Below are 25,657 nucleotides of genomic sequence, written 5' to 3'. Positions count from 1 at the left end.
TGGGAAACATCCCAATAGCTGATATATTCAAATCAGTTACCTGGTCCACACCACACACGTTTACAAAACATTACTGTGTGGATGTCCTATCCCCCCAACAAGCTAATGTTGGCCAGTCAGTTCTTTGTACACTATTTCAGTCTACTGCAACACCCATTTGCTAGCCACTGGTTTTTGGGAGGATTGCTTTACAGTCTAGGCACAGCATGTGTATCTGCAGCCACATTTGCCTCGAACGGGAAATGTTACCCTGTAAGCATCTTTTTGTGGCATGTAGTGCTGTAGATTCACGTACGCCTGCCCTCATCCCTGGACACCTGTGGTCTTCGCAGTCTCTTACTTTCCTTGCTTCGTCTTATGTATGGAAATCTCTTTACATATCACTTCGCTTCACATTCCATCCTCACCCGCAGTGTAGTAAAACGATCTAACAATGGAGTCAATGACCATGTGCGTTATTGCCAAGTAGAAGAGTCTCAGTACCTTGTAACTCAAAGAATTCTGGGAAGAAAAACAACTTTCACTCATCCAGACTCAACACTAGATGTAGGTGTATGTACAGCATGTGAATATACAGCACTATATGCCACGTGCAGATGCTTAGAGGGTAAGTAACATTTTCCTTCTTATCCACTCATGTTACTAAATGTATCTGAAAGGAAATGGGAAGACAGTGGGCATAAAAATGGAAAACTTGAATTGTTAGAATGGCATGTCTCCAATGATCAATCTCACTTGCCCTAGGTGCTGTCCTTACCTCACACTTTCCCTCAGCAAAACGTTTTGTTCTGTTTTTAATAAGGCAATGTTACAAGTTTATGGGATCATCTGAGAACATTTTACAATTACAGGGTGCAAAGCACCCAAGTATATGGGAGAACCCTCACACTTGTTGTAATTGCTCTATGTGGGACTGGGAAAAGTTTCTCCAAATCTGCAGTGTCACTTTAAAAGTTTAGAATATTGTACGTGTCATGTTGCACCTCAGGCCCTCTACCAGGACCAGAACAGTTAATAGTTTGGTTTCACCTACAGATTCTTTTAGCTGTCTATAAAATACCTCTTGTGGGTCGTACTAAAAGCTTAAAATAACTTCGACCCTGACCATTTCTCACCATCTGTTGACATTCTTGTCACCCCTATTTGTTTGCTTCTTACTAGGTGACTTTCCTTTATCTTCTTTTGTTTGCCCCTCAACTTCAGTATAGTTTTTTCCCCCATCCTTTAGATTGGATGACTTGTATTTATCCTCACCGAACATTTGGGGAGCTACTTTTTTCTTTGTATTTCAGCATGTTGTATCTTGCTCTCCTTCGAGTGCTACTTCTCCCCTCAAATCCCTGCCCTCCACTGTTAGTGTTTTTCCTCCTAGGGTATTTGTTGCTTTCATTGGCTGCTCAGCACTTTTTTTTTTACACTCCGAGGTTCTCTTGCTCACCCACCACTACCTCATCCTGTTCCTGCTGTAAATGTTTGAAATTTCTAGTAGACGTGCAAGTCTGGTCACTCGTGGGCCCTTTTCTCCCTTATCCTTAGTTCTTAAAGCACAGTTACAAACCACCCATCCCGGTTGGACTTATCTCTGACAGTCTTGCACTCCCACGGTGAACGCTACTTGCAGACTACAATTTGGCTTCGGCCACAGATATGAGCATGTGATCACTTGAAGTTTTGCTGCACTTGTCTCTTCTTTCCATATTTGTGCATTCCCAACAGGCCTCAGCGTTCCTTCTGCCCAGAACCCTCCGTGTTCTTACCCATGTACAGTCTTCAGTGGCATGGTGCCACAAGTTGATTGATTTATCCAAAGTCTGGCAAATGTTTCTCCTTGGAATCTTCTCCACACCCATGACTCATCTCAACCATTTCAAAATATTTGTTCTTTTGCATGGACTTTTAAGGTTGCTGTAGATGAAACTGCACATACTACGAGCAGAGTATCCGATCGATATGTTGTCTGCCCGTTCTCTTCCAGGGGATACTCATCAATAGTCCTAAGCACTAAATAATCCCCGCCCATGTGCGGGACCCCGGTGCATATACAAAAATACATATATATTTATGTTTAGAACCCCAAGTACATAGTACTTCCCAAAAACATACATACACACACACACATATTTTTAATCCAACAAGATGCTCAGAGGCAAGGACGCACTCGACGAACAGATGGTTCCCAAGACCTTTATTTTCCAAACCCGCAAATGCATTCCACGATTCTTATCGCCTGACACGTTTCGAAGCATTTCACTTCTTTTTCAAAGGCAAAGCAGGTTGATTTATGGCGCTGTTGACGCATTCCTTTTTATATTCTCTTGTGATTGCTAATTGGCCTATAGTAGGACTCCTTTGGTTAGTCAGTTTACAGTGCATCATGGTCTTTATAGTAAGCATCAATTACTTTTCTGCCCCTCAGTGGGTCCCGTAAAATCCACCATTGATGCAATTATTTCACCCATAGTGGGCCCTGGGCAGCATTCCGGTTACCTTTTGATGAAATCTGTTGTGCCTTTGAGGAACTGCAAAGTTCTCAGCCCCTCCGGCCCCACACTGCAGCTCAGTTACGTGGTGGTGCAACCCTTCATGGCCGGGCCAACTAACCCACCAGGTACCTCCAGTAAGCGCCACGGAGCTGCGTTGCAGAGTGTTGTAAAAAGGCGTGTGGCCTCTGAACACCTCTCTGAAACGCAGCCCCCCTGGCGCGTACTGGAGGTACCTGTGGACTAGTTGGCCCCCAGGGGACCTCAGGATTGAAGAGGAATTAATTCCCCAACTTAAAACGCTCCACAGGGCGTTTTTGCACACGTCACCTCAGCCCCCGCCCTCTTCCTTCACCATTGTGCAAATATTCTTCTAAAATCATCCGAACTACGAATTCCGATTTACTCACCTGTTATCAGGAGAGTCCTCAGTGCTGCTTCTTTGAGCCCAGTACTGATCCTGAAAAGTAATTCTAAGCGTACTTACCAGTAACTTGTATTTCCTTTCATAGGAATCCATTGTGTGGTTTTCACCAGAAAAGTTTCTAAGTGTCTATTCTCACAAACTAAAAATATTCCCTAAAAAATCGTCTGTATGACTTAAACGCATTCTTTCAACTGTTTACAGGAGATGCACCAGTGCTGGATCCTGGATCCACCACTGAGTAAGAAAAAGTAAAAATAACACTACTTACCTGCTAATCACTACTGTAACCAAAACGCTTTTACTCAACTGTTCACAGGAGACGTCCAAGGACTGAATCTAGGATCCAGTGCTGTGGTTAGAAAAGTAATCCATAAAGTAACTAATTGCATTTGACTATAAATTCACATTGAGCTCAATGTTGCCCATTGCAACAACTGTAACTACTGTCACTGTTGACATCCTCCACGTGACAATCAGATACACCTCTTCATACACTAGTATAACCTTTCATCACACACTGTAAAATACAGAGTGCCATATTTGAAACCATTGTCACACCAATACAAGTTTCTAAACACCCACTCATTGATTCCTAGATCTATACACACATCTAAGCAGTTACCTATAGATTCACTCATACATGCTGTCAATGATCAATAGAACACTATCCAATATACTTATACCCCTATATCGACATTACACACTAGCACACATCCTAATCACTTATGAAGTCATCCGACTCACTTACGCAAACAATGGATCATACTTACTTTTACTTAGCCACACACTTATACAAACACCACTTCATCTATTCATATAGATAGTAACTCATACTTAGTGTGTTATAAAATCACTATTACAAGTATACAGTTATCCATACAGTCACTCATACAATCATTGATTCTTATGTATACTTCTTTATATACAACAACTGACACACAAACTGGCTTTTATTTTTCTAGTTTGTTGGACTTGTACCATTGAAACATATATTTGCTCATCACCACACCCATAAAGATATTCACTCACCCAAACAACTGTTATAACATGTAGTTTTAACTTCATATACCTTCTGAATCAACTATTCACACATCTTTGGGCTGTACCCCCCCCCCACACGAACCACACACACATTCACTCTCCCATACAAATACTCAGTTAACTAATCAATAACTAATATAGACTTTCACATAGCTACTAACCAACTGGGGCAGCAGTTTACACAACAACTGACAAAGTGATACAGATATTCACACAGTTTAGTCACTATCCAATATATTTAGTGAGACTATATTGATTAGTCAAGTAAACAGTCAATCACACTGGCTACTAAATCCTCCATCCAGATATTTATTTATATATATATATATATATATATATATATATATATATATATATATATATATCCACTCATTCTTTAATGCAAATGGATATTGAGCCAAACCACATTCACTGGATGATGTCATCAGTGATGTCATTTGAGATGCCATCAGTGATGTCACTGACCATGTCATGAATGATGTAATATGTGACATCAGCAGTGGATTGCGGGCGCGCGAGATGTAGTTAGTACAACTAACTAAATCGGAGGAATTTCAATGGTTTTGTACGAGTGAAATGTCCAGCTAACTATAACACCCCTAAAACCTATGTTTTTTCTAGTGAATTTCTAAGGTTTTTTAAATGCTAATTCCTAACTATATCGGGCCTGAAACCTATGTTTTTTTAAGTGAATATATATATGTATATGTATATATGTGTGTGTATATACAGGCTGCAGATCTGCCTGTGTGTGTGTGTATATACACACATGCAGATCGGCAGCCTATAATATGTCCAATAAACTGAACAGCCAAAATTATATGGATTTCTACTGTAAGAAAATATCAATGTAAATAAAGTAACAAAGTATACTGCAGTAGTGTTTAACAGCAACCCTTTATTTTCATAAAGAAAGACAGGTAATTGCAGGCAATTTGTTATTAGGCTGCATAGATTAATAATTATCCCTGTATAACAGAAAACTGGCACCTTACCTTTAAGGATCCAGAGAACCTGGACACCGTGCCTTTAAGACCTCCAGAAGCCCCCTGCTCCCATCATGCACCACAGGTGACAGTTAGGTCAGTTCTTTTTTCTAGCTCCTTCTGTGAGGATCCTGGAACTTAAGCTCAGTGTTTTTTTTTTTTTTACTTTTTCAGTCGGAAATTGATTTTCTGCAACTTCGTTCAACATTTTTCTTAGCTGGTATTAGTTTTTAACTACGTTCTGACATTTTTACTATCTTTTTAATGTCAGAAATTCCAGCTTTGTTTAACAAATGTCCTTTCTGTGGGAAGAAGATGGTGAAGTCCGATCCTCATTATATGTTTGTTTGTTAGTTTACCATCCTCACACAATCCACTGAAGTGTTACTACTGTCAACCGTTTTCTAAAAGAACTCTGCGTGACAGAAAAGATCAGACTGCATACGTCGATGGAGAGGGGAAGAACTATAAGTGGCCTTGAGTCTCATTCCAAGAAGCCCTCCTCTCATGGGCCACATAAGAACCAAACTCCTTCACCTGCTTCCAGAAGAAAGCAGATTCCAGAGTGCCTGCCTTCCATGTCAAAATCGGTGACAGAAAAGCAGGTAGGCCACTCTAGGACGTTGAGGGACAGATCGCCGCTCAGGAGGCAAGAACCGTCGTCGATAAAAAGTAAGTCGACGTCGAGCTCGATTTATGTGAGCGAAGACCGGTCTAAGTCGACGGTGAAACATCAGTAGACGACGAGACACAGATTGACGTCGAGATCTCCGCCTCCTTCTCAAAGGTTGGCGTTGAAGTTCAATGAAGAGAAAGCCCTCTCCGGCCCTCAGACGGTCAACGTCGAGGGCACAATCGGCGACTAGGAAATAGACGTCGAAGGTACCATACACCCATCGCCGTCAAAGAGACCGACGTGGAGAGCATCATCACAGGGACATGACTCTTCAAGTGTGTCTCCACAGCTTTCGATGTCGGTGGTGGCATTATCTGGGTCGAGGTCGAGACAAGGTTCGACGTCGAGGGAGAGGATTGTTGCCCCTTCTAAGAATGTCCCAGAAAAGCCAAGATTGACGTCTACGACACAGCGGTCGACGTCGAGGGAAGTGTCATCTTCTCCTGGACTTCACATTATACAAGTCACACCTGAGAGATTTCCGGCTCCAAGACAGAAGTCTCCTACAAACTTATCGCCACGATGGCTGTAGAGTATTCAGAACTGGAACGCGCCACCTAGAGTTCCTGTAGCAGGATTCTCCAAATCTCAATCACCACCCATAGCCTCTGGGGGATCCTTTCCACACAGATCCCCAAGAAGGTCTCGTCACCTGTGAGAAGATGTTCAAGGTCAAGAGGGTGTTTAAGCTCTCTCCTACTCCTAAGAGAAGACTTAGATCTCCAATAACAACTGCGTCAACGAGATCTTCAATTAGAGATTACTCTCCCACTCTGTCCACTACACCCCCATCTAGGGTGTCCCCGATAGACGATCTTGAAACTTTTAATGATGTCCTTTGTAGGGGTGCCAACAAGCTCAATATCACTATGTATACTGCACCAGTGAGGTGCCATCTCGCTCACACACACTTTTTTTCCTTTTGTCTGAACGCGACACCTTGGTGTGTGTTTGTTGTCTCACAGCTGTTATTTTAGTAAGAGGGTCTGGGCAAATCTTAATTATGGCACAATGTGGATGTATCTCCTACCCCATCAATTGAAAGAGGGGAGGTGGTTGTAATGTTTTGCGACATATGATACACCATTAAGTTATAAATGTAATTAGTGCCTGGGGTATAGGTTCTTTTTTTGAAAAGTTTGAGTGGAGGGCGCCTATGACCCCAATTCCCTCTTAGCTCCTTGTTGTCAGACACAAGGATAGAGCAAACAAGCTTATCCAAGAGTGGAAAAACATCACAACCCCCTCTATTCAGTGTGCACTTGATGCAGCAGATACTGCCTCTAAGGCAGTTAACACCAGCGTTTTACTATGCAGACACGCCTGGCTACGTATATCAGGGTTCAAACCTAAGGTACAAAGTGCTATTCTTAATCAACCCTTTGATGAGCAACACCTATTTGGACCCAACATAGATGTATCACTAGAGAAAATGAAAAAGGATACAGACACCGCCAAATCTACGGGAGCCCTGCAATCGCAGGCTCCCAGACGTTCATTTTGTCGCTCATCCTATCGAGGTGCCACCAGGGGATATACTTCAGACACAGCTTGTACCTCGTACAAAGCCCCTACACAGTCCACTTACAGCAAGGGCTACCAAAGGGGTGGTTACAGGGGTAACAATAACAAAGGCAGAGGTAAAAATAACAACTCACGCTCTGCCTCTACCCCTGCCCAATGACTCCCTTCCCCCGTCCCATTCCACTCCTGTCGGGGGAAGACTCCAACAATACCTGCCAGCCTGGGAAAACATCACATCAGACAGGTGGGTGCTCCAAATAATTCAATCAGGTTATTGTCTGGAACTAACATCTACCCCCCTTCGCCCCCCCCCCCCCCCCCTCCCCCAAGCAGCGTCCAATGTTACAGGAGCATTTAACATTGCTCAGACAGGAGGTAATATCCCTCCTGCAGAAAAATGCAATAGAAATAGTTCCAGAGCATCAGAAAAACAAAGGAGTATACTCCCTATACTTCCTAATACCAAAGAAGGACGGATCTCTAAGACCCATCCGAGACCTCAGACCTCTAAACATTTACATACAGTCGGATCGTTTTCATATGGTCACACTCCAACAAGTCCTTCCATTGCTAGTACTAAACGACTTCCTTGTCACTCTAGATCTCAAGGATGCCTACTTCCATATTCCCATCCACACAGCGCACAGAACATATCTCAGATTTGTGCTAGACGGGCAGCACTACCAGTTCAAAGTGCTCCCATTCGGAGTCACAATAGCGCCAAGGGTGTTTACCAAATGCCTAGCAGTAGTAGCAGCACACTTAAGAAGACAACATATTCATGTCTTCCCATATCTGGACGACTGGCTCATAAAAGCCAGCTCGTACAGCCAGTGTGTGCAACACACTCACGCTACTATTCAACTGCTTCACGACTTGGGATTCACTGTAAATCACACCAAATCGCATCTGCAACCCTCGCACATACAACAGTATCTCGGCGCTACAATAAACACCCAACTAACACTAGCTTATCCCTCTCCAGCCAGGATAACAAGTGTACAAACTCTCCTAACAAAACTAAAACCGCAACACTCGCTACCAGCTCGAGTGTTCATGCAGCTCGTAGGGATGATGGCATCTTGCATATTTGTAGTACCTCACGCAAGACTGCAAATGTGTCCACTTCAAGAGTGCCTAGCACGCCAATGGAACCAGGCTCTAGGTCAATTAACAGACCTAGTGTTGCTAGACGGTCGGACTCCTCGTTCTCTGCAATGGTGGAACAATAAAACCTTTCCAAAGGGCGACCGTTTCTAGAGCCAGTTCCTCAAATAGTCATGACAGCGGACGCATCGCTCTCCGGCTGGGGAGCTCATCTACTGCATCACACCATGCAAGGCAGGTGGACACCGCAACAAAAGCTACGCCACATCAACCACTTAGAGTTGCTAACTGTGTTTCTAGCCCTAAAAGCATTTCAAACTCAAGTGTCCGGCAAAGCTGTCTTAGTCCGCACAGACAATATGACAGCTATGTACTACATAAACAAACAAGGGGGGGACACTCTCTGCAGCTCTCTGTTAGCACAGCAGATATGGAGATGGGCTATAACGCTAAAGATCTTCCTCTTTGCCCAACACGTCCCAGGAGTACAAAACACTATCGCAGATCTGCTAAGTCGACAAACACAGCAGATCCACGAGTGGGAACTTCATCCGCAAGTTCTTCATCCGTTCTTTCAAATGTGGGGACACCTCAGATAGAACTCTTTGCCACCCACGAAAACGCAAAATGCCCAAGTTTTGCCGCCAGATACCCACACCCATTGAACAAAGGCAATGCGATATGGATGAACTGGTCAAAACTATTTGCGTACGCTTTTCCTCCTCTCCCACTACTTCCGTTAGTGGTACGCAAACTACAACAACATTCCCTGACGCTCATTCTAGTCGCTCCAACTTGGGCCAGACAACCGTGGTACACCACGCTGTTGCAGATGTCTGTAGTACCACACCAAAAACTAAACCTATCTCCACGCCTATTAACACAGAACCATGGAGAGATCAGACACCCGGACCCAGCTCAGCTCAACCTAGCGATCTGGCTCCTGAGGTCATAGTTTGTTTACCTCAACCTTCCTCCAGAATGCATGAACATTATTAAAGAAGCTAGACGTCCCACTACTAGAGCATGTTATGCTGTTAAGTGGAAACGCTTTGTCATATACTGCCGAAACAACCAAATAAACCCCTTAGACGTGTCTATTCAACACATCATAGGATATCTATTACACCTTCAAAAGTGTAATTTAGCCTATACGTCTATCAGACTACACCTTGCTGCCATTGCAGCATACTTACAAAATAGACAACATCTATCTCTTTTTAGAGTACCAGCTATAAAAGCTTTCAGGGAAGGACTCAAAAGAATAATTCCTCCCAGAACGCCACCGGCACCAGTGTGGAACTTGAACATTGTTCTTACAAGGTTAATGGGTCCTCCCTTCGAACCATTACATAAATGTGAATTGCAATTCCTAACCTGGAAAGTAGCTTTCCTAGTAGCAATTACTTCTCTCAGAAGGGTTAGTGAACTACAAGCATTTACCATTCAAAAACCTTTTTTGCAAATGCATCATAACAAAGTGGTTCTTCGTACTAATCCTAAATTCCTTCCTAAAGTCATTTCACCATTCCATCTAAATCATTCAGTTGAGCTGCCCTTATTTTTCCCACAGCCTCAAACAGTCGCAGAAAGAGCTCTGCACACCTTAGATGTCAAAAGAGCATTACTGTACTATATCGAAAAGACACAAACTTTCCGTAAAACAAAACAACTTTTTGTGTCTTTTTCACCGCCACATAAAGGCAACCCCATATCAAAATCAAAGCTCGCAGATGGATTGTTAAATGCATACAAATATGTTACCAAAAAGCAAAACGTACGTTAACAATTCCTCCAAAAGCCCACTCAACAAGAAAGATAGGGGCTTCATTGGCATTTTTGGGAACATTCCCCTAGATGACATATGCAGAGCAGCTACATGTCTTACACCACACACATTCACAAAGCATTACTGTGTAGATGTGCAAACTAAACAAGCCACTGTGGGCCAGGCTGTACTGCAACGGATACTGGTAGTCGCCGCTAGGTGTGGGTACTGCTATACAATCTATGCATAGTGTGTAATCTGCAGCTCCTATGCCTCCAACGGAAAATGCTACTTACCAGTATGCATCTGTTCTTGGCATGTAGAGCTGCAGAGTTACACCCGCCCACACGCCTACCTTTATCTGTTCCAGTATTATCTTATTAGATACAAATCACCTGGACATCACTACCTCTTGTACAGCTCCATCACTTCCCCAATGGCGAAAAACAATCTGGGGATGGAGCAGATGCCCATGCGCAGTATCATCCCATGGAGGAGTCACCTATCCCGTGACTTCCAAAGACTTTTCTACAACAAAACAAACTGAAAACATCCGGGCCCAACACTAGGTGGCCATCTATGCATAGTGTGTAACTCTGCAGCTCTACATGCCAAGAACAGATGCATACTGGTAAGTAGCATTTTCCTTACTGGCTGTTTATCCGGACAAGGCTGTCCTAAGAACCAGGCCTTCCTTTCTTCCTAAGGTGGTTACTTCTTTTCACATTGGTCAAACCATCACTTTCTGGACCTCTAGGAAGCCAGTGACACCGTGTCAGATACTCCATTAAATTTTCCATACCTGGCCCTTCAAGGGAGGAATGTGCCTCTTTTATCATGATCATTAGAATGCACAGCAGAAGTTCTTTACCACCAGCTTCCCTCAGTGGAGGTTAAAACAAAGGTATTGGCTGAGGACTTGCAGCCAGAGCAGACCTCTTCGGAACCACTACATCTGTTCTGTGAGGCCCTGACAGACACACTGTTGGGCACTTAGGTAAAGACCAGAGCTTGCAACTCAACTTCCCCACACCCTCTCAACAAGGCTTCCCCAATAATTAGACAAATAATTGGGGACGTATCTTTCCTCCTGCCTGCAACATCCTTCAAAAAGCCTAGTAGGTCAGGGTTCTACTAACCAACCAAACCTAAATACATTTTCCACAAGCCCGAGTGACAGTCGAAACGCGTGGAGACATTCGGGGAAACTGATGTTCTCCTCTGCCAGTCTTGCCCATACATTTGACAATTGGACTTTCACCCTGATGCATTATGCGCTTCCCTGTGAAACCTGGTGAGCAATTTCTTGCTTGCTTAACTTCCAACAAATAACACAGGCCGGGCAAAGTATGTCATCAGATCAGGTGTCGGGATAGGGCAAATTACACCAGCGTGGTGCTTCACCATCATGCCTGGTTAAGATTGATAGGCTGATGGCATGTCCATGAGGGACTCTTGGACATTTGATGACATCCATCTCTTAGGAGGCAAGGCAGGCTTCATTACAGTGCTTCAAAGAAAGTAAAGAGACCGCGTGCTGTCTTGGCCTTGCAGTCCTCGTACAACAGTTTTCATACAATATCTCCCCATTAGCATGGCCTCTGCTGCATCCTTCTTGCAATACCTCTAAGTTTGCCTTATAGCAAGACACCTCTCCGGCCTTTCGGGGTAGAGGTTGAACATTCTGCAGACAGTGTCCAGGCACCTAGGGGCAATAAACTAACTGAACCTCCCACCCTTCAGCCATTGGATTTGTAGGATGCCTATTCCCACATCTGTGTCCTGCAATCCCACGGACGCTACCTGTGGTTTTAGATAGGCCACAATCACTTTCAGTTCTCCGTGCTCCCTTTTGGCCTCACCATAGGTTTTCACGAAAGTGATGGTGGTGGTTGCTGCCTATCAGAGGAGGTTGTGAATACCATGAAACAGTAGTGATCCACCTGCAGACGACGGCCGTTCTTCATAGGATTTAACATCAGTCTCACACCTGACTTATTTTACGAAGCTTCCTTTCAATGAAGCCATCTTGGACCTTGTGCTGTTTCGAGTCTTTCCTCTGCCCCATGTCGAAGATTTTCGGGCTGTGATCCCGATGAATATGACAAGTTACAACGTGAGTCAGTACAGCGCGTGCCGTTACGACTGCAATGTTACCACGCTATGCCATTACAACGCAGGTTTTTACATCGACTTGCGCTAGATGGCGTGCTAACATTAGAAAAGTGTAATTTACTATTCTAACTCCAGTCCACATAACAGTAGGGAAGGTGGTGGGATAGTATACTACACTATTTGTAATGTTAGCACGCCATCTAGCGCAAGTCGATGTAAAGACTTGCGTTGTAATGGCATAGCGTGGTAACATCGCAGTCGTTGTAACGACCGCAATGTAACCGCATCGCGGTGTACTGACCGCGATGTAAAGGATCTTTCCTGATACTGATGTTCCGCCCCTTGGCCTGAGTCTCCGCGAGAGGGGCTCTTAGGCTTTTTGGCCTCCTGCATCCTACTGGTTGTCCATGCCAAGTGGCACGTGCGGTAGCCCCTGCAGTGGGATCGGAAGTCTGTGATCCCAGCACCAAGGGAACCTATCAAATTCAATTCAGATGGCAGAGGAGACTGCAGTTAGACCAGCAGCAGAACGCCTTACCTACCTCACTGATAACTAATGGTCGTGACGGAAGAACCATTTGCGGTTCTGAATAGGTTATCTAGAAGAGGTTGAGGTTCAGAGGGCTCTGGTCGCCATATCAACCTGTCGGAGCTGTGAGTGATTTGTTTGGCACTAAAGGCTTTCCTCCTGTCCAAGGGAGAATGAGTGCAAGTTTTTTCAGATAACACCACCTCCATGTGGTACTGCAAAAAGCAGAACTGGGTGGGTGGTGGGTCGTGGGTCATGGGCCAAGAGGCTCAAAAGACGAGAACTTTGTCTCTCTTTTCTCCACTGCTGGTGCACGGAGTGCCTGTTTTAGACATCTGCCAAGCTGTGACGTGGGTGTCAAGTAGCATGTTTACAAAATGCTTATACCTGTGTAGCCAAGTCCGATATGGAGTGTATCTTGCCTGTTCAGCCCTGTTGAATTTCTTGGCTTGAGTAATTTCACAGACCCACCACCTGGAGAAGTACTGCTTTGATGTTCAATTTCAATTCAGTAATGTTCTTTCCCGTTAAGTTTCTGACTGCAGATTTCTCACTGACCCACCCTCCTTCACATTCTCTAGAATGAATGCCTGGTCAATACCAAAAAGATTTAATCTTAAGGATCTGTACACTGGCACAATCTCAATTATAAAGGTTTGCGTCAGATGGCGCTGAAGATAACCAAAAGAAACTGACATTGAATCGCAGAAGTGGCGGTTATATTGTTGCCTCAATGTCACATCTCCTCTGCGATGGGATGGACCAGACGCAGAGCTGCACAACTCCACCTACTGGCTGGCAAAGGTATTTCTGAAGTTCAGTCTGTTGCTGGGTGGTATTCACAAGATGAGGAATCTGCAGGTAGACTATCCATCAGAACAAGCGTTAACGAATGTAAATAACTTGTTCTTCTAGCTCAAGCGTATCAAGTTAGTAAAAATCTCACCACCTCTCTTGCTGCTCTGTGGTTGGCTGGTTACCTTTCACTGCTGATTACTGTACTTCGATGTTAAACTGATATTAGTAGGTGAACTTTTCATACACATTGCCAACATGTATGAAACTGACAATTGCTGAGAAATGCCCCTTCCAAATGTGCTACATTACGCTGCATAACTTGCCTTTCCTTGCGCCGAGACACCTACGGGTATTTGTGCGCTATATAAATCGCATAAATAAATAAATACATTTCCTTGTTGCATGTAGTAAACCCTGACACATAATTTTGTCCTCCCCTGCCGCATAATTCCAATGAACCTGATCATAATCTTTTCAGGTATCAACTTTAAATTTCAACTTTAAAGAGGACCCCATAGCACAGTACTTGAAAAGCAGGTTCTGTGGGTGCGGGTTTATTTAGGAAGGGGGGGTGAGGCCTCCAGACTATGGCCCGGCAGAAGACCTATTGGAGGAAGAGGTACCCTATGAGCAAGGTGGTATTGGAAACAAGAAGACTGTTATGTCCCATGCCCATGATTGTTCAGTTTCCATGTGATTTCATGTCTTTCCAGTTTGAGATGGCTGAATTATATTTCAGATTTCTGACCTTGTTGAGGCCTCAGACATCCATGCAATTGCCAGCGCAGCTTCTCGTAGAAGTCATGTAGAGGAGGAAGAGGACAGTGGTTGAGGAAAAAGGGGCAAGGCCTCCCAAAGATTAAGATCGGAAGGCAAGAGTTAAGGGCATGGAGACAGTGAGGAATGACACAACTACGTTACTCTTCCCTAAGGACAAGACTCTTCCATTGGTCAACTCTTTATGGGTCATCCTTGCACGTTTTCACATTTAGCAAGAGTTGACCTCCCAATGACTTCCAGAGAATTGTGTTTATTATTTCAAAGGAAATACTCGCAGATCCATTACCGTTACCGTTCTGTTTTACATCTGGAAAGAAAGCCAGTGAGCTAGTTTCAGCAATAGTCCTAGCAGTCATTCTCATTTTAGAGAAAAAGTACACAGCCTCTAACAGTTCTGTGCCATGCCTTATGAGATGTCTTAAGCTGCACTCTATATCAACAGTGTCTGCTACAAGACCCTTTATGGTTGTGGAATGATATGACCAACACGTGGGTCGCCCCATTTTGAAATCTTGTTTCAGACAAGAAGGCACTTGCACTGTTACTTCTCACTTCAATCTAAGGTTAACCAAGCCTCCTATTCTGCACTGGCTGGCTGTTGCAAGAAGAATCTAATTCAGAGCTCTTTGTATCACCTACTCAGCTATCCATTGGACGGCACTGTTTTTTCTTGAGCTCTTACTGCACTCAAAGGACTGACCTCCGATCCAAAAATGATCCACTCTTTGTCAGTTTCCTTTTCAAAGTATGTGAATGTACAGCTGGCTCCTCCTCAATACATAATACATGCACGCTCTGTAATCGTTTCCAATTGAAAAGAAGGATAATCGCCATTGTTTTACAGTTTAGCAAAGCGTTTAAGACCGATTTTCAATACTGCTACTAAATTATCACGGGACATAATGTCTACGTCCAAATTGTGATAATTTCTCACTCTTGCTTCTCTCATACATTAATGTGCTGCAACCTTCCTGCTGCAACAAGATTCGGAGCTAATCTGTGAGCTTCATTCTCAACCCCAAAACATATAGGCTACACCCCAACAAACACTCTTGTAATCCTGCATAACAAATGGAGTAAATACTTTCTCGCCCAGCCAGTGATTTAAGGCATCTTTAGGGGTAAAAAGTTCTATACAAATTGTGCTATTATACAGTTCGAGCTCTATGGAATTACACGTTTCCAGATTATTCAAATGTGTTTATGCTTAAATTTGTAGTAAATCCGTTTTGTGAATATGCTGATGATGGGTATGATTCGTGTAAAGAATTTAGTAGCATTATTCAAATTGGCTTTTTACCGTTCTTCTCTCAAAACTCTGTTATGCTATTAAGCATTTGACTATGCAGTTCTGACTGTGAACATCTTTATGATTGTAAATGTATTTGTCAGGTACTGTAATACAATCCTTGATTATTGTGGTCAGAACCTTTGAAAGCAAAAACTGTTAATGTCATTTTTAATTTAATATAGAAAGGGATGGTTTAATATTTACTGATTGAAAGTCCTTAAAATGTCTTCTCGAAGGTCGCATCTCCTGCTGTGTGAAACTGCCGTAGAGATTTTCAGTAGGGGGGCTGACCTGATCTCTAGATACAAACACAACTGCCTGGCCCATCTTTAAAGCCTGTGTGCTTCACCGTCCAATGCAATGCAAGTCAAGCCAGGATTAACCAGATGAAAGGCCAAATGTCAAAACCTAGCTAGCTCCTAAACATACAATTTCTTGGGCCCTTAGAAAATGATGTCTTGGATATAAAAGAATCCTCAGGAAACTGTTGCACTGTGACAAGGCACAAAATAAAATGCCCTATTCAGAATTCTTTCTTTAAGATAAAACCATACAAAATGATTCCAAGTGGTAAACAGAAAACTCTCATCAGCACGGATTCCAGCATCTCTTCAGAAACTTACGGTGGCCCTTTGTAGGCTGCCTGTTGTGACCTCTATTTTGAAACATGAAGCACTCTTACTAGTTGCATTTATATCAGCTAAAAGTTATGCCTCCTCAGTTTAATGGGGCATATTTCATTCCTTGCTTCCTACCTCTGGACTGTGTTTTGCTTGGGCGCTGTTTACTTCAGTAAGCCTTAACAAAAGGAAATAAAGCTTTCAAGGGTTCCCTTGAGCTAATTCAACAAAAACTAAATTTGAGGTGGTAGTACTCTTAATAAAACATCCTTTTGACTCATACCTATGAGGTTGCACCACAGGAGTCACTGAACTTGATTCAAGAACCTTCCTAATTCTCGAACACCAAGTTTGGCAGCTCCTGATGTTTCCATGTTGAGATTAGATTAATGCAAAAACAACAAGGTGAAGGATGGAATGCTTGAATTAATCTCTGCCCCTGGCAATTGCTCAGGCCGCATTCCAATCCATAGTGTTTTTTACCCACCATGCCACCTCCGTTTGGACCCAGCCCTATGCAAATCAGTCTTGACCCTGCTCTTCATGGGAACAGTTCAGCCCGAACTGCCAGGCCAGGTCCTCCCTGTACTAGCACACACAACCTAGAGATGGTTTTGCTTTAGTTACAGCTCTTCAACCAACATTGCTTGGTTCCAGTGGCACAGTGAGCCCAGGACCCACGTCTGGAAATACACTGTGCACTTAAGGCGGCAAATGCAAAAACAACAAGCTGATGGATAGAATTCTTGAATTAATGATTGAATTAACTCAGCCATTGGTAATCGCTCAGGGTTTAGATTAATGCCATGACATTTATTTTAAGATTATGAATCTGGAGAGGATTCCTTTCCGGAGAAGAAAAAACGTTCTTTAACAGTAGATCTGAAATGAGGTAATCCCCCACAGATTCATAACTGTCCCTCTTGTTGAATGCTTGGCTTTATATTTGGATTTTTCAAGCAAAAAAATGAAATAAAGTGACTGCCGATTGGCTAAGCCATCTTGGAAAAATGATGGCCTAAAGGAAAATAGGCAGACACTTTTTTTTTTTCAGACTGCTGTACTTTGATTTTTCTTCTCTCTTTTTTGAGTTGAGAGAGGACTGAAATTGGTAAATAGTGTGCAACTAGTATAGCCAGACTTTCTAAGGTCTGCTATTTCAGTTTTCCCTTTTGCAGTTGTTGTATTTCCATCCTGTTCTTGTATTGGCTTTCTTGTCTTTATATCACTGTAACCGGTCTCGTTCTATATATCTGATGAAATACAATATCAAACATGTAATCACGGCTCTTAATTTTTTAATCATTATGATGTCTAGTGTTATTTCTCTGTAATTACTGGAGTTGTGTGTCCTTGTTTTGAGTTTTTTTCTTCATTTTACTTATTGCTTAACTGAAACAAAAATGTAATATACGTAACATTGTCTCAAATGTAAGTATTGGATAACTTGGAATTCTAGGTTTCCATTCATGAAATAAAATCAGTTCTATGAAAGTGTTCTGGATTCTAGAGACACTCGCCAATGCTTTGCTGTTGCTTATTGCCAGCTATCTTTTTGCAGCTAGCTACTTGCAGAATACAATTGTGTTTTTACTTCATTGTGTATTTTAGGATCCTGAAGCAAGAGCGCCCTGAACTGGCAGCTTTGGCAGACTCTGTGGACCTGCAAGAATCAACTGGTATTGCTTCGGATAGCTCCAGTGACTCCTCCAGCTCTTCCAGCTCTAGCTCCTCCGATTCTGACTCAGAGGCGAGTATTCTCTGCTTGAATAGGGCTTTCTTTCTACTGATTAACTAGGGATGGACTTCCAGATTGGACAAAAAAGACAAAGCACAAGATTTGATAAAGTACTTTATATTGTTTGATTGCAAATCTGTATTTTTATTTAATTGCCACTAAGCAAGTTGGGCATCATTTTCTGGACGCAATTTAGATCCCCATAGGCTAACAGTGGTTATTTTTGTTCTCTAGGGAGACTCTGGCTCTGAAGCAGATGGAATGACTCCTCGCAGGAAGAAGAGGCGAACTTGTGGCATTGTTGAAAATGGAGACACAGTATCACAGGATGATTGTGTAAGCAAAGAACGCAGCTCATCCAGATGACTGCGTGCATCCTGCTTTCCAAGACTAAAAACGACATAAGCGAAAAAAGAAGTCATGGAGTTAATCGGGAGGAGAGTTGCAGAAATAATAGATATTTCAATTTCTTTCTAGAAACCAGGCGATGGTTATATGTGCCAAGGGGAACCATTGCAATATTTTAAAAGCTGAGATTATATAATGTTTTTATCACGTGTGTGTATATATAGTCATGTTTTATTGTATTTCAGCCAAGTCCTAATCCATTCTCTCCTCTATAACTTGCAGTGTTTTTAGGCGTTGGCTGAAGGTTTTTTTTTTTTTTGTCAATCAACGATGTATTTAAAATATGCAAGATTTCAGGAGTGCTATAAAAATAATTTTGGCCAGCAAGATTAGGCCATGGTTTAGGCGTTGTAAGAGACAGTTCACACCACTTTTTTGTTTGTCTGGGGATAGGAATTCTTGTTTTGGTGTAAAACTTGGGTTGTGAGGGAAACAGTGTGTTTAATTATGGCCCTCCCACTGGAAATATACACTTTTTGACTATCCGACCACCAGTCTGAAAGCAACCGTAGAGCATCCCTTGGCACGAATGTTTACCCTGATGCTTGGCTCATCCAATAGCAGTATATGCTGTGAACTTCACCCCTTGCACACCCACCTGGAGAATGCTTGCCATTTGACTCCTTCTCCTTCACTCAGTGGTTAAACCCTATAAAATCTATACCCAAAAGGAGGTGACATTGTTTGCTCTCTACTTTAATAATCCATGTGTTGCACTGTTGCTTCATTTCTTTATCCCGAGGTGCACTCAAATCTCAGTTCATCCACAACCAGAAAGAGGATGTATCAATCCAGAAGTCCTATTTTGTTGCCTTGGTTTTTTTACCAACCCAGTAAAAGGTAGCATTGAATCTGACCTTGGTTATCTTGTGCCTGCAGTCTGTGTGACCTTGCCCTACTACACCCAACAGTAGACAGTACTTTGTGACAATGGTGTAACCTACAGTTAGAGCTGTTGCCTCTTTTTTTCTCCCCAACACTGCACTTTTTAACTATAGTCACTACTGTATCTAAAAGGAGAAGGCTGTGGTTTTAACTGATAATGCAGGTTTTCTGCTTCTTTATCTTCCCTTCTGGTTCTTTTAGGATGTGACACTGACCTTGGTGTTTTAACAATTAGAAAGTGCCCTCTGATGTCAGTCTACTTTGCAGTAAGCAATAATCTGAAAAATCCAACTCAACTGTGCGTCCTGTAGGAGCCGGAGTTTGAATGTGATCACTGTCCCATCAGCACACCACAGGAGTTTGCACTGTGACTTCACCTACTTTTTTTGCACCATTGTGAGACTAACTTGCTATGTGATTTGACCTTCAGCCTGAGGCTGCAGTATAAGACCTCGGTCTTATATTGAAAGCAGGAGGCTGCACTAAACCTCAATCCCTTCCGCACACAGCAGGGAGGCTGCACTAAGCGACCTCAGTCCCTTCCGCGCACAGCAGGGAGACTGCACTAAGCGACCTCAGTCCCTTCCGCGCACAGCAGGGAGGCTGCACTAAGCGACCTCAGTCCCTTCTGCCCATAGTCCCTTCTGCCCACAGGAGGGGAGGCTGCACTAAGCGACCTCAGTCCCTTCTGCCCATGGTCCCTTCTGCCCACAGCAGGGGAGGCTGCACAAAGCGACCTCAGTCCCTTCCGCCCACAGCAGGGAGGATGCACCAAGCAACCTCAGTCCCTTCCGCCCACAGCAGGGAGGCTGCACCAAGCGACCTCAGTCCCTTCCGCGCACAGCAAGGAGGCTGCACTAAGCGACCTCGGTCCCTTCCGCGCACAGCAGGGAGGCTGCACTAAGCGACCTCCGTCCCTTTCGCGCACAGCAGGGAGGCTGCACTAAGCGACCTCAGTCCCTTCCGCGCACAGCAGGGAGGCTGCACTAAGCGACCTCAGTCCCTTCCGCCCACAGCAGGGAGGCTGCACCAAGCGACCTCAGTCCCTTCCGCGCACAGCAGGGAGGATGCACTAAGCGACCTCAGTCCCTTCCGCGCACAGCAGGGAGGCTGCACTAAGCGACCTCAGTCCCTTCCGCGCACAGGCTGCACTAAGCGACCTCAGTCCCTTCCGCGCACAGCAGGGAGGCTGCACTAAGCGACCTCAGTCCCTTCCGCGCACAGCAGGGAGGCTGCACTAAGCGACCTCCGTCCCTTCCGCGCACAGCAGGGAGGCTGCACTAAGCGACCTCCGTCCCTTCCGCGCACAGCAGGGAGGCTGCACTAAGCGACCTCCGTCCCTTCCGCGCACAGCAGGGAGGCTGCACTAAGCGACCTCCGTCCCTTCCGCGCACAGCAGGGAGGCTGCACTAAGCGACCTCCGTCCCTTCCGCGCACAGCAGGGAGGCTGCACTAAGCGACCTCCGTCCCTTCCGTGCACAGCAGGGAGGCTGCACTAAGCGACCTTAGCCCCTTCCTCGCACAGCAGGGAGGCTGCACTAAGCGACCTTAGTCCCTTCCGCGCACAGCAGGGAGGCTGCACTAAGTGACCTCAGTCCCTTCCGCCCACAGCAGGGAGGCTGCACTAAGTGACCTCAGTCCCTTCTGCCCACAGCAGGGAGGCTGCACTAAGCGACCTCAGTCCCTTCTGCCCACAGCAGGGGAGGCTGCACTAAGCGACCTCAGTCCCTTTCGCCCTCAGCAGGGAGGATGCACCAAGCGACCTCAGTCCCTTCCGCCCACAGCAGGGAGGCTGCACCAAGCGACCTCAGTCCCTTCCGCCCACAGCAGGGAGGCTGCACCAAGCGACCTCAGTCCCTTCCGCCCACAGCAGGGAGGCTGCACCAAGCGACCTCAGTCCCTTCCGCCCACAGCAGGGAGGCTGCACGAAGCGACCTCCGTCCCTTCCGCCCACAGCAGGGAGGCTGCACCAAGCGACCTCCGTCCCTTCCGCCCACAGCAGGGAGGCTGCACCAAGCGACTTCAGTCCCTTCCGCCCACAGCAGGGAGGCTGCACTAAGCGACCTCAGTCCCTTCCGCCCACAGCAGGGAGGCTGCACTAAGCGACCTCAGTCCCTTCCGCCCACAGCAGGGAGGCTGCACTAAGCGACCTCGGTCCCTTCCGCGCACAGCAGGGAGGCTGCACTAAGCGACCTCGGTCCCTTCCGCGCACAGCAGGGAGGCTGCACTAAGCGACCTCGGTCCCTTCCGCGCACAGCAGGGAGGCTGCACTAAGCGACCTCGGTCCCTTCCGCGCACAGCAGGGAGGCTGCACTAAGCGACCTCAGTCCCTTCTGCTCACAGCAGGGAGGCTGCACTAAGCGACCTCAGTCCCTTCCGCCCACAGCAGGGAGGCTGCACTAAGCGACCTCAGTCCCTTCCGCCCACAGCAGGGAGGCAGCACTAAGCGACTGCAGTCCCTCCTGCACACAGCAGGGAGGCAGCACAAAGCGACCTCAGTCCCTCCTGCACACAGCAGTGAGGTTCCACTAAGCAACCTCAGTCCCTCCTGCACACAGCAGGGAGGCTCCACTAAGCGACCTCAGTCCCTTCCACACACAGCTGAAGGCTGTTCTTTGTGCCCTCAGTCCTGTAAGCGCACAGCCAGAAGCTACATTGTGATCTCACCCCCTTCCACACAAAGCCAAATTCTGAAGTATGTGAACCTCTGTTACTCCTGCAAATACTCCTGGAGGCTGCATTGTGCCACTTTTGTCCTTCATCGATCCATCCCAAACATCTAGGCAATGAAACCAATCTGTTGACACTTGGAATGTAACACAGGTTTTTAGAATCCATAGCATAGAAATACATAGAATTCCCAGACGCCTGTTTCTTCCTCTGGCAAGATTCAGTACTGAAAGAAGACAGGTATGCTTATTAACCACATTAAAATCTAGCTGTTACCCTACCCATCCCATTCAGTGTTGCTTTCAGCTCCGGCGCGTCAGGTTTTTGTGAATGAAAACACCAGATTCAAAGTTTATTTATAATGATGGATTCAAAGTTTGTTTATTTATAATGATGGGTGCCAGCTCTTTCTCTCACACCTAACCTGCCCAAACATCGAACATCTGTAAGTTACAGTTAACTATGTAAGTGGTGACCGCCCTATAAAGTGCAACCCTGCTGGCAGGATTAAACCGTTGTGCATTCTGAGACTTCAGGATAATATTGTTGCCTAGATGAGACTTTCTTGGTTCTTCAGTGACCAGTTACATACTGCGGAGGAAGGAACAGGAGCTCAAAATGTGATGTACATAATGCCAAATATTCAAGAGCAGCCGAAGTGAAGTTGTCTGTATACTTGACTTGTAGGTTTGTGACAACTGTATATAAAATTTTTATGATGAAATGTGTTGCATTGCTTTCTTATTCTGACACCACTTAAACATAGTTTCAGCTAAGTGATTTAATGTCCGCATTGACCATGCCATATTTTTAAATTAATAAATAAATACGTGAAACAAGTCTTTGAAACAATTTATTCACGTACTACAGTTATTAAAGGAAGTGATGAAATGTTAAGCAATTTGTTCTTTGCTTGTTCTGCTCACTAATTTTCTGGAATGGGTACTTGCACTGGATATCTTTAGGCGCGCACACACTGCAAAGTAGCATTACATCCACTGTTTTCACTTCTGGGGGTTCTCTAATATCCTGAAACAGTGGAACGGGGTCCCCAAACCCATTTTTGCAACATATATTTTCCTGAAAAGAAAATAAGAAAACATGCCTATAAGAGTCTATTTGTCTTTCTCCTTTTAATTCTTAAAAATGAAATAGTTGGCCAAATAAGTCCATGTACCATAGACAGAAAATACCACTGTTTTTCACTTTTACTAAACTGAAAAACAAAGGGAAATGTAGCCTCTGCCCGACCACAGAGCACAAAACTTTCTTTTCGTAAACTTTTCCCCTTCCTCTTTTACCTGTGTTCTCCATCCTTCCTTCTAAACACCAACACCCGTCAGATGATGACACAACATATATCACAAACAAATAGTTACAGCATTTGAAGCTACAAAAGTTAACTCAGTATCACGCCCCTACGTTATAGACCTTCCTTTGCCACAATCTGACCAGACTACTTGGGCTGCATTTCCTCATGAGAAAGCAGGACCACCCAACAATATAAACCTAGAAGGTACCTTACTTTTCAAGTTTAGTCAGTTTCCCCTGTATCAAATCCGCCACTTCCACACCTGAACAGTATGCATTTAACTGCAACAGTTACTGAATACCCGCTCAACATGAAAACATTCTTTTAACAGCTATTGCCACATACACCCCATTCACCCCTCCACTTCATCACACAAGCCCAGAGACCAAAGCACATAAATGCAGCCGTAAAATTTCACACCATATACACTGCATGTTGCAAGACCCAACTTTACACCTTATCACATCACACTGAACCAGTTCACTCGACACTAACCGTCTTGGCATGGAGCTTCACAAAAAGAATACCATATTTGAACGAGCTACACCACACATTATACCTTTCCTCATACCGAACTTGACACTAAGAGGCACAACCATAAACCACCCAACCCACTGTGATGTATGTTCTTCTTTGAAAGCTGCTTACACCATGCACCTATACTCACCAACCTAAAGTAACTAATGGGAGAAAAAAAAGCTTCTTCAGTTTCGCATATGGCCACACTTCAAGCACTTTTCATACAACTACACTACCCTTTTCTATTCTAAATGTGAACCACTAAACCTGACAGTCTACCAATACTAAAATGAAACCTAAACCAAATATGATAAGGTACACCAAAGTAACATACTGTAACCTGTTTAGAAATGTTTACACATTTCCTTGGTCAGGTTGCTTTTGCAGTTTTCTCACAAATGGCTGCCTTATTCTCTCAATTCAGCATACCACACATTGTAGCCCTTTATCTTTTGAATATAGAGATATTGTAGTACTGAAGCCTGGTACTCTCCTCATGATATATACTTGAATAAAGAGTGTGACTCGTTTTGCATGTTGAAATGTTTTGCAGAAGAAATCTTTTCCTGTTTAAAATACTGTGCATTCTGCCATTTAATGGTTGGGTCCTGAAATCCCACTTTCTTTAGTTTTTCCTTGTTTTTTTTGTCTTGCCCAAGACCTCTCCTGTGCTTTCTGCTGCGAGACATATTGTTAGCTTACAGTGAGCTTAGAGCCTGAAGGAGGAGGATAATTGCTGAGAGATCCACTGATCAAAGTAAATGATACATGTGAACGGCAAACTGGAGGAGTCCAGAGCATGCATAGGCAGGAGGCACCCCTGCTCTAGTGAGATGGAGAACGCAGCTTTTCGATCTGCCCAGAGTGTCACCCCCAAGTCTGTCCAACGGGCGACCACCAGGTATGCAACATCTGCTTGACAAAAGAACACTGCACGTAGGGCTGTGAGGCTTGCGCAGAGTTCAAACCTAAGATGTTTGAGAGCCAGAGAGCAACAGGCAGGCAAGCTACACCATGCAAGGGTAGAAGGAAACTCCATCACTAAGAGTCTCTGGCTGTTGAGCGAGGACGAGGATAACCTTGCAAAGGGGCTGAGGGAGAAGGCTCAGCTGCTGAAAAGGAGGTTATCCAGTATTGGGGTATCTTTCATAGATTCACATGCCTGAATCATTCCCCGTCGTCGAGGCGGGAGTCCCACGGTAAAAATATATACAATAGCAGTGCCTAAAAATTCTTGTAGTAGGCTGGAAAAGCCTAAAGGCCTAACTAGGCCTCAAAACTTAGCAGCCTATCTACATCATTATGTAAAAAGACCTGAAATAGTAGCCTCAGCCAATCAGCTGTCCTCACCCTCTAGAACCTTCCCAGCCCAGGCAGTTCTCCTCCGATTTTCACTGCACTTCGTGTGTAAGGGAGTCTCCCTGAGTGCCTACTCACTTTTTTGGCTTTTTTCCTCAGGAAAATGTCTGAAAAGAAGGTTCTTTTCAAGGCTTGTGGAACCTGCTTTAAGAAGAGGGTCCATGTGGATGACCAGCACTCTGACTGCATTTATTGTCTGCACCCATCACATGTGAAGGACTGTAGAATTTGCCGTACCTTCCCTTCAAAAAGTATCAGGGATAGGGAGGCAAAGGTTCTTTTGTGGTTGAAATCTTCCACTGATGATGAGGAAAGGCCTCTACCTCCAGCAAGAGAGCCAGATCCAAGGAAAGCTCTTCTCCTGAGAGAAAGAAGAAACGTAAATCCTCTCAGAGAGCCTCAGAACCCTCAAAGAGTGCATCTTCTCCTCGGACGACAACTGTGAGTACAGCCCAGGCTAAAACTGTTTCTCTGGTGTCTGCTCATACTACTACTTTGACTTCTACTTCTTCAACTACTTCTACGGTCACCACTTCAGCTATTACCTCACCTCTGATGTCTATAAAAATTTTGTCATCTGTGAAGTCTTCAACGACGAAAACGAAGTTACCAACTGTCGCTGTC

The 25,657-nt window shown here is 44.6% G+C and overlaps 1 protein-coding gene across 2 annotated transcripts in view; it reads left to right on the top strand.

Annotated features, from left to right (window-relative positions):
* JMJD6 (jumonji domain containing 6, arginine demethylase and lysine hydroxylase) overlaps window positions 1-22,682 on the top strand; it is a 75,376-nt gene extending 52,694 nt beyond the window's left edge. The window contains exons 5-7 of one of the 2 annotated variants that reach the window (XR_013598847.1): window positions 17,754-17,892; window positions 18,115-20,576; window positions 20,663-22,682. Coding sequence is in view for 1 of the 2 variants with exons in the window: in XM_078654611.1 (XP_078510737.1) it covers window positions 17,754-17,892; window positions 18,115-18,246 (271 nt within the window). In the remaining variant the exon portion in view is untranslated. Of the gene's footprint in view, window positions 1-17,753; window positions 17,893-18,114 lie in introns of both variants that reach the window. The other variant, XM_078654611.1, reaches the window with a different exon arrangement.
* Window positions 22,683-25,657: the final 2,975 nt, after the last annotated feature.

This window comes from Lissotriton helveticus, chromosome 7 (assembly GCF_964261635.1).
Source record: "Lissotriton helveticus chromosome 7, aLisHel1.1, whole genome shotgun sequence".
Classification (NCBI taxonomy): Eukaryota; Metazoa; Chordata; class Amphibia; order Caudata; family Salamandridae; genus Lissotriton; species Lissotriton helveticus.
Note: the sequence above shows the minus strand (reverse complement) of the source record. Positions and strands in the feature narration are given on the sequence as shown.